At 41.1% G+C, this 9,982-nt stretch overlaps 1 protein-coding gene across 18 annotated transcripts in view; it reads right to left on the reverse strand.

Moving 5' to 3' along the window:
- Window positions 1-1,194: 1,194 nt before the first annotated feature.
- Sox5 (SRY-box transcription factor 5) overlaps window positions 1,195-9,982 on the reverse strand; it is a 936,135-nt gene continuing 927,347 nt past the window's right edge. For all 18 annotated transcript variants that reach the window (XM_033766292.1, XM_010615329.2, XM_010615302.2 and 15 more), the window contains 2 exons: window positions 3,617-3,833; window positions 1,195-1,957 (listed from right to left, as the gene is read on the reverse strand). In XM_033766292.1, the coding sequence (XP_033622183.1) occupies window positions 1,651-1,957; window positions 3,617-3,833 (524 nt within the window). In that variant the 3' untranslated portion in view covers window positions 1,195-1,650. The remainder of the gene's footprint in view (window positions 1,958-3,616; window positions 3,834-9,982) is intronic.

The raw sequence follows: 9,982 nt of genomic DNA on the forward strand, positions 1-9,982 counted from the left end.
GCTGGCACCAAAAGTTAAACTTCGGCAGATTCACCTCACAGCAATGGAGAGCAGTGGCAAAGGGTCGCTGCGTTCAGCCAGGCTCCACCTTGTTTGGGCTGCAGTGACTTTTAATCAAATCCCGGTTTTTATGGCATGAAATGCACAAGGCCCACACCTCTGAAATGTAAAAGGCTTCCTCCTCATTTCACGGAGAGATGAGAAAACTATAAAGTTGTCACCAGTTCCTTTTCCTGGTCAGGAAAGGATGGAATGTTGAGAAATAAGCTAATTCTGTATTTCTGGGAAATGGCCAAATATATTCAGTGGAAACAATGATCGTTTTGCTCCAAGTATCAACAGGAAAAACAAAAATCACTAAGTAGCAAATGTTAGTAGAACCAACTGTCCAGGGAAAAGGGACATCTGGGAGCGGTTTGCTAGTAGTTTCCATGTAATGCATGCACACCTCTATTACACAGGGCCACCTGATCCATCCAATCATCATATTAGAAACTGAAAAATAGAATTTCTGAGCCCTATACATGGTTAAGTTGTCATTTGAAGTGCAAAGTCAAGGTCAAGATTACTTCTAGACCAGTCACTTAGGAGGATGTGGGATTTCATCCCCAGATGTGGGTTTAACTCACAATGGTCCAACTTTATTTCTATTAGTACCATATTCACACACATACACACACACAAATCCAAGATCAGAAAATATTTTTTTTCTCTAAATTTCTTATGTCTCTCTCTCTTTTCACCTGAGAACAGCACCTACAGTTTCCGTTTAAAAAAAAAAAAAGTCAAATCTCACCAGCTGCTGGTATATCAGGTTTTCCAAGGGATTGTCTAAGATATAACACTGTCCTAACTTAAGAAGGAACAGGAGAAAGGAAAGGGAAAAATATGAACTCGGTCAACACTTCAGTACAAAGTTGGCACTTGCTCAAAGATGTAGTGTGGTGGGCAACAGACACAGAAAATTCTCTTAAGAAAATAACTGTGTATTTTGTGATGGGTGTCAATGAAGTTAAAAACAGGCTCTTTTTCCCTCTTCCCCCCCATGCACAGACTTCCATCTTAAGTAACGAGATGGAGAGGTGGGGAGAAGTGAAGAGAAATTCATCTTTCTTTTTTTCTGTCAGGTGCATTAAAACAAAAACAAAAACAAAATGGGAAAGGAAAGAAAAAGTAAAAGAAAATAACCCAGAGCCCCCCCTCCAAAGAAAACCCAAACAAAACTTATTTCTTTTTAAAAATTGTAGCACAAAACAACGAAACACATTCACAAGCCACTTGTTGGCACTGTGTACCTGAGTGAGAATTTCTAGAACATTGTAGAACAAACAGCCATAAAGTTTATTTAAAAAAAAAAAAAGTTGACGGGTAAGACTTCAGTGCTTGGATGTAGCAGCTGAATTACTGGCATTATTTTACCCATAGCTTATTTCAATCTCTTGTTGTTGATATTGTTTGCTTGTTGCATTTTTTTTCCTTTCCAAGCCTTTTGAGGCTGAGGTCTATTAGTCAGCTGATGTCCCAACTATTTCAGACTAACAGTTAAAGTAACAGTCCGTGTATGGGAAAGTTAATGTGCTTGGCCACTGGTAAGGATGAACCAGCTAGGGCTTCTTTAAGTCCTAAGGTCACGCCAATCTTTGACCCTCCTCAGTCGGCTTGTCCTGCGATATGGTTTTCACTGTCACTCCCATAATCTGCGTCGGGATCCTCGTCCTCCTCGTCGTACTCGTCGTAGATTTCCCCGTTGATGTCCTCAGCCTGCATCTCTTCCTTGATGTGCGGCTCCTCCCCTCCTTTCACGCCGTAAGAGCCCTGCGTGACGGGCATCCCGGGCTCCGGGCTGCTGGACACACTCGAGTGTTCGGAAGGCAGGTGCGGCGAGGCCATCCCAGCCACGGCGATGGCTCCGGGGTACACGACGCCAGCAGCGGCGATGGGGATCTGTGCTTGCTGCCTGTCACGGAGGAATCCCCAGAGAGAGGTCATGGGTCTGTGTAAGCGGGACACCGGCCTTGCTAAGTAACTAATGCGCTCGGTGGTATCCGATCCTACGGGGCTGAGTTGCACCCGCACTGAACCCTACCTTCCGGTCTAATCCCTTGTTTCTGTTATAGCACTTTCTAGAGAACGAGGCATTTACTTGAATTGCCCATTGGGCTCTTAAAATAACCTGTTCCAGGGGACAGGGATTTAGCTCAGAGGTTCCGCTGCCTGCCTTGCAAACTCAAGGTCCCAAGTTCAATCCATGGCACCTAAAGAAACAGTGCTGGAAAATAACCTGTTCGGGCACCCCTCTGTGAAAGAAACTGAGGCAAAGACTAAGAAACCCAAGTCCTTAACTCCGTGTTCGCTTCGCCTTCGCGATAACATGGGAAAAGAGTTATTTTTTCTATAAATTTGCCTAAATTTAACTCAATTGTAATGGAAAACGCCTCCAGTATTGGAGCTATCGCAATAGCTTTACTGTTCAGAACGTACCAGAACTAAACAGTACCACTCTGTCCATCTGGTCCTTCACACAGTTTCGGCACCCCCTGGGGGTAGGAGGCAGGGCCGGCTCCCGAGTGCACAACCTGCGCAACTGTACTCTGGCCCCATACTTAGTCCTGCTGTCCCAATTTGGAAATTATTAATAGCTTTTTAAAAAGGCACCCTGTCTTCTCACTTTTGAACTGGGCCCTGTAGAATGAATAGCAGGTCCTGGCAGGAGAGGATTACAAGATGATGATCCTTCACGCTTTCTTTTAGTAAGCCTCAAGTTTGCCATTTACTTGGGCTCTGGGAATGGCTGCCTGAAAAGCCCTGACCTCGGACGGGAATCACAGCCCCTTGGAGAGAGAGAGCACAGAGATCCTTCAAAGGAAATGGAGGTACAGGGCAAAACTGCGAGGTGTTCTCCCGAGTTAGCCCCTGGCCGTATTCAGGACATAGTCATTATTCTAAGCTCCTAGGAAGGTTCTGATTCAAACACAGCAGCGGCACGTCTGTGTGTCTGGGGAGAGCTGTGCAGGAGAGCGGTCGCGGGCAGCCTATCACAGCCCTGCCAACAGCCTGCTGCAGCCAGCCCGGGACGACATCCTGCAAGCCGCAGCCTTGCTCCGTCCTAACTCTGAGCCCTACTCTGTGTAACCCACACAGGGAGTCACGCAAGGCCACCCGTGTGCCATGATCTCTCAGCGGCCCTCGGTATGCAGCAGCCAGCGTCTCTCTCTCTCTCTCTGTCGCAATCACTTTTACGGTGTTTTGTCTCAACTAAGTTGTACATCCTAACATTTATCATGGTGAAACCTTGGAAGTAATGAAACCTGCGAGGAGGAGAACCAGGGGGTACTTCTGAGCTTCTCACAGCAGCCTTCAAACTTATTTACATGAAGACATTTTATTTGCAAGCCAGTTGTTAACAAAGCTCAGAGTAGAGGTAGCAAGTCGCAGCGGACTCGTACGGGCTTATTCTTTAGGACGATGTGGGAGACGGGTTAGTCTCTGAAAACACACCGGTTTTAGGTTCTTTTTCAAAATGCTGCTCTGCCTCTAGACAGATACAGGGTGTTTCACATCCCATTGTGTACACCGGGAAGTTCTCCCCATGGAATAAACGGCGGACGGCTCATACCCCACGTTGAAGTACTGCCGCATTTCCTGCCGCCGGTTCCGCATGATCGCCTTGTACTCCCCGATGCGCAGCTTTTTACCGTCCACCAGGCAGGTGCGCTTCGGCCTGGGCTTGTACTTGTAGTCGGGGTATTTTTCCAGGTGCTGCTTGCTGAGGCGGGCTTGCTCCTCGTAATATGGCTGTTTCTCGAGGTTTGTCATGGCTTTCCAGCGAGACCCTGGGGAGAAAACAAGGTTAGGGTTCCAACTTAAACCACGGCTGAGCGTCCTAAAAGGAGATGTGATAGAAAACCAGACCGTCTCAGAAGATGGTCAGCACCCAGCAATACGGAAAACGTGTTTTGGACTAGTGAGCTTCGACTCAGAGGGCAAACGTCTCACAGTAACAGGCGCTGGTGGCACTGCGTACCCAAAAGTAGGAGCACTGGACAATGTATGATTTGTCTGGCTTGAGTGAACTATTTAACCAGAATCGTGCATTATGAGCTTAAACATTCATGGATACACAGTTTTTTTTAATTTTTACATTAGATCATCCTATAATTCAGCTATGAACTGAACATTATATATAATAATTCAATCTCTTTTGAATCAGAGACAATCTAGTTATTGAGTTTTTAATGCGGGGCACTCTACTACAAAAGTCCCTATCCTATATCAAATATACCAAATAGCATCACTCCACCCAAACTGTTTAAGTGCAATTACAGTTAAGGATGCATTTCATTAAAAACTTAATTCGAATTATATTATTACCAAGTACGGACTGGGTAACTCCTATGTGTGAGCTCATTTCTACTTTTCATCACAGCCCCGCATGACAGATAGCAGTCTATCTGTTTTCATAGATGAGAAAACTGAGGTGCAAATACAGGAAACAACTTACCCAACAGCACATGATGGTTAAACTGCAGACGCAGCACTGAGACCAAGCCTGATAGAATTTAAAGTACTCTACAATGTATGCTGTTCTACACATGTCCACCTACTACATCTGATCCAGCAGAAGTCAGAAATACAACAGTACGGAGTAACATTTAGCTCTTTACCATTTTCAATAAAAGTCACTTCTCATGATAGAGTAGGTTACAGGAATGATGAACTAAGTTGTTTCTCCATCTTTTCACTAACAGTTGTGGTATAGATTCATCTAGGATTGAGAAAAGTAAGCTTTAAACTAAACTAAAAGTAATGTATGCTCTCAGTGAAGATGTGACTGAAATATTTGATTCTGTAAGTGTGGCTCTGTATAGAAGTAGCAGAAGTAGTGCTAACAATATTCACTTATTAAAGACAGGTTTAAAACTCTTTATTGCAGATGAGACATTTATATGCACATAATCAACTCAATCTGACCCATTTGTATGGTGACGGAAAAACTGGAAGTAGGAGGTCCTTGCAGCTATGGTTTGATGGGATTTGTCTCCTCCAAAACTCAGGTCGGTGTATCCTCACTGTGAGGTATGAATGGGGTGGAGCCCCCCCCCCCACCATGGTGCTTAGAAGTGGGGCCTGTGAGAAGTGCTTAGGGTGAAATCGCCAATGGGGCCCCCTGGTCGCATACTGGTAGCTTTACAAGAGAAAGACAATAAGGAAGATAAACACAGAGGACCTCCCTGTCTCTGGCCTGTGATGGCCAGAGTGCCTTCGACTCTGCCAGCAAGACCACCACCACCACCAGATGTAGCTCCTTGACGTAAGAGTGAGATTATGAGCACAAGTTAGCCTTTTCCATACAGATTTTTGTAGCCTCACGTATGTTCATTATAGTAACAAAAAATGTACCGATTCTGCTTTCTTCGCCTGCCTTCCAAAGTCATCTAAGATCTCAGAAGCTTCAGAAGTGGTTTACTAGTCAGCTACAACTCCATACTGCAAATGCAAGTAGCTCATATTTGGGACAGTTCTTCCCTACAAATGTAGAGAATGCTTTGATGTGAACTATTTTATTTATCAAAGCATGCAGCGAAAGGGGCATTATTTCTTTGCCTAGAATTGTTTTCTATTGGAACAGATGTTGTGTAGGTGAGAATGTCCACGTACGAGTTACAGAGATTTACACACATAGATTTTCCCCCGATCTACTCAACATAATTTTATTCCTTTTATAACAGCAGCTCAGGTTATAGTTCAAATAAAATAGTTTTTCTATTCCTCTCTCAAATTTTTATAAGCAGTGTCCAAAATTAAGTCAACTGGTCAGGCCCTATCATTTTTAAGTACAATCTCAAAGTCCTCATTTTCCCCACAGTCCTTCTGTAGAGGCACTTCATAAGATTATGTTGGTCTCGGGTATGGTATCATACTATTGAACAAGATAAATTCTTTTCATGGAGCTTCTCTTCAGTACGTAGAGGTGTATTAGCTTTGTGAACCTCAAATCAGGGAGTGAAAAACTGAGCTGATCAGAAGTAACTTACTGGCAACAGGAATACATTGAGATAAAGATCGTGGAAAGTTGACTTAAAACAGTGTCACTAACTATTCTTATCCCCAAATTGAACAAAGAAATCAGTATGCCCAATTAGAAAAGGAATTGCAAAAGATTCATCCCTAAGTGTACCTGTTCTGCAAGCTCTAAATGATTACGTTTCTCTAGGGAAAGGAAATGGTTATGCTTTGGAATGACCTAAGACTCTTAGGATATGAGAATTGTTTTCATATTTCCTATTATGTGCACACTACTGTATCAGTTGCTGAATATGCAGTGATGAACAAGAGACTTATATTTCCTGTCTGTCTGGACTTTATATTCAATGAGGAAAAATGTTATGCATCTTGACACAAATTTTATTATCATCATCATTGTTGTTGTTGTTATTGTTATTGTTGTATGTGCAGTCCTGGGGGTTGAGCACAGGGTTTATACAATGAGCTGCATTCCCAGCCCTTTTTTGAGAAAAAGTCTTGCTAAGTCACTAAGTTCCCTAGGCTGAATCTAAACTCGTAACCCTTCTGCCTCAGTCTCTGAGTTCTGGGATTATAGGCATGTGCTGCCATGCCTGGCACAAATTATATTAATCATCAATGTGTAAAGTACAGGAAAGTGAGAGAACATACGATGAAATGACATCTATAAAGACCAGAAAGACAAGAGCATCATATGGAGAAGGAACACAACGGTCAAAGCCTGTTGGTGGGACTTTGAACTTAAAGCAGCCTGACAAAAATGCAGCATAAAAGGGAAGAATACATAAAGAAATGTCACAATAGACAAGATCTAAATTCTCAGGTAAGTGAGCTTCGAAATCTGGCATGAACTGAGGTTACAAAATATTTAAACTATTGGTCTACAGTCTCAGGAGTATCACTAAATCCTAGACTATATCACTAAATCCTAGAATATATTTAAAAGAAAGGCTATATATTAATTACAATCTTTTTTAAAATTGAGAATTAAGATAGCCTAAGAACTCACCGGGGCAAAATGTCCGATATACCATTTTATGACCAGGTAGAACAGTGTTTCATTTTGATGGCAAATCCCATTTTCCTGTTTTAATAATTACTCTGAGTTGGTTAGATTTTAATGGCTTTGGAGCTAAAATAGCTATTGAAAACAGCTTTGATGTTAATCCCTGAAACACACAGATGAGAATGTTGGGGACACATTTTAGGTATCACAAAAAAAATTGTCCATTTGATTGGGATGTGGCTGGCTGCTTAACCTGGACTCACACAAGAAGTACGTGCCCCACTGTTCTCCAAAGGCCAGCCTTTCATGCTTTCATGATGAAAAGCAGAGAAAACAACTGGGTATTCTTCCTGATGACAAAACAGTAAATTTCAATTAAAAATATTTGATGCTCAAAGTAAGGGGAGAAAAGGGCCCTGAAATTGTTCCTTTCCTCTCTGAATGTGGCAGTACACTCAAAGTGGAGAGTCTGAGCCCCGCGACACTGTCATCTCCGTGGGGTATGTAATGAATGTGCACATTTTACTCCAACTACTGTACATCTAATCAGAAAAAGATGTCTCCCATTCCCTGATCCAGCGCCAAATAGTAAAAGGTGATTCCTTATGTTAACAATTTCAGCAGAATGGCTTATTAAAACCAGATTTTAGGGTATTATAAAATGCTTAGAAGCCCTTTAAAATGTCAACTAGGATCCCCAGAGACTACGTAAAATGTCAACCCCAGCTCAAGCGCCTGTTTTAAGCAGAATGAATTAGCAGCATGCTGTCGGAGGCTGTTATCCAAAACAATCAGTAAAGAGGAAAACATCAAGCTTTCTTTGTACTTTTATATGAAATAGGCCATTCAGAATGATCTTGTGGATATTTGAAAATCACTTATTTATTTAAAGCTACAACTAACTATTGAGGTCCAAAATACTCCAGAGTTTAATTTTTGACCAAATGTAAACGCTCTACCTTTAATTAATACAATTTTATCTGGAAGACTGAAATCAGGCAGCCCTCTCATGTACACTGTGATGATATAATCATATAGCCATGCTCTTCTCTCCCTTAGATAGAAAGGAATTGTCTTAGTCATCTTTTTTCCACAATTTTGGTACATTTTAAAGTATAATTTCACATCATCAAAACCGGTATCTCTCTCAGGACAAAGTTCTCACCCATGATCACTGCTTTTTTAGTGTATGAACGCATGAAGAGAGTGATATAAAGACAGTTTTAAAATGTTAGCATTTAGCTTGTTTTGACGTTTTTAGATTTCTAATTTCAGAGTAACTGATAAGACATGAAATAGGGTTACACAAAATATTTCACACTTTTCTAGAGTTTTTCCAAAAGGTGAGCTGTATTACAGAAAAGGTTTCATGTAGAACAAAGACTATACATCATAATAAGGAAAAAATGGATCAGAGATTGGTGGGTGTGCCAAAAATATGCATTTCTTAGTCCCAGTTTTTGGTTTCCTATTTTTTAAAATTAATTTTATTGGTACATTTAAGGTATGCAGCGTAGTGACACTCATCAGTGGGAGTTTGCACTTTCGCATAATCCATCTTGGTTCTTATTTTTCCCCACTCCCCTGCCCTCCCTTCAACCCCTCCACCCTTCCCTATCTACAAAGACTTTGTTTCTTTTTTTTGTTATTCTCATTTTAATTCCATTCCCATCTTTCTTTCCCCCTCTCACTTCCCCTTTGCATCTTTTCTTCCTATTCCAAGGGTAAATAAGGACTAAACGGCACTATGGATATATATATTTTAAAATGTAGATGTTCACATTTTCTGTGCATGGCTTTTGACATAATGTTCATCTACCAATCTCAAAATTATGTGAGATAAAAATAGTGAGACAGCTAATGGCTCTGATCACACACATTACAAATGGATTGGGTGGAGTCATTTATCTCTGTTCATAGAACATGACCACGAAAACACAGGAATGTGTTCAGTAACTACTTTTCCATGAGCAGTTTCTTAAAGCAAAGGATCAAAAGGGATGCTAGCTTCATAAACTACATGTAATTCCAAGTATGTTATGGATTTTAATATAACCTTAATAATGTAGACACATTTTATTTCATAGAGCCAAAATCAGCTGATAAGAAAGAGATTTTTAAGTTCTTTTTCCTTGGGCTTAAATTGGTCTATAATGGTTTGCTTTATAATATGAACCCTTTCTTCCCACCCATCCTTTCTGTGTGCTTTGTTTTTTGTTAAGCCAAAAGCTGCAATGACAGGAAAAGCCTCCCTTTAATAATATCGAGAGTAAAAGTTACAAAGTATGACTAAAAGTACCTTTCCTAACTATCGGTACTAAAAATATAAGTTTCAAAATTAACACGAGTTCTGACTATGCTCTGAGACTCTAAACCGACTTTCAATTAGAGCACTGAAATACCATGTCCACCTCAGAGCCCCACAGCGCAATGAACAGTAAATGATACTCAAAGGCAAATGTCTTCTCCCTGGGCTCTAAAGGGTGATGAAAACGGAAGGAACCTTAAGATGAGCAATATTGGTCCACAGTTCACAAAGGAAAAGGAAGAAAATGACCAATAGCAGTCTGTAGCTGCTCAGGTGAAAGTATCATTTTATACTGCTACAGTTAAAATATGTCTAGATTTTCAACGAAGAGAAATTATGAAAATAACTATCATGGAAACAGAGTTAAGTTAGCTACAAAAATTGGGCATGGCCAGGTATGTAGCTCAGTGGCACCACTCCTGCCTCGCAAGCGCAAGGTCCTGGGTACCAGAAAAAAAAAATGGGCACATTTCTTGATGAACACAGACTATTTCATCATCATCAGAAGCCTCAAGGATGGTGCTCATTTTGTACAGAAGATGATGTAAGCTGCCTGGTTTCCAAATCCAGTATTTTTCCACAACTGCAAAAAAAAAAAAAAAAAAAAAAAAACCCGAAACTAATATTTTTTATATAATATTTAT

The sequence above is a fragment of the Fukomys damarensis genome, unplaced genomic scaffold (assembly GCF_012274545.1).
Source record: "Fukomys damarensis isolate Sample0158 unplaced genomic scaffold, DMR_v1.0_HiC HiC_scaffold_19, whole genome shotgun sequence".
Classification (NCBI taxonomy): domain Eukaryota; kingdom Metazoa; phylum Chordata; class Mammalia; order Rodentia; family Bathyergidae; genus Fukomys; species Fukomys damarensis.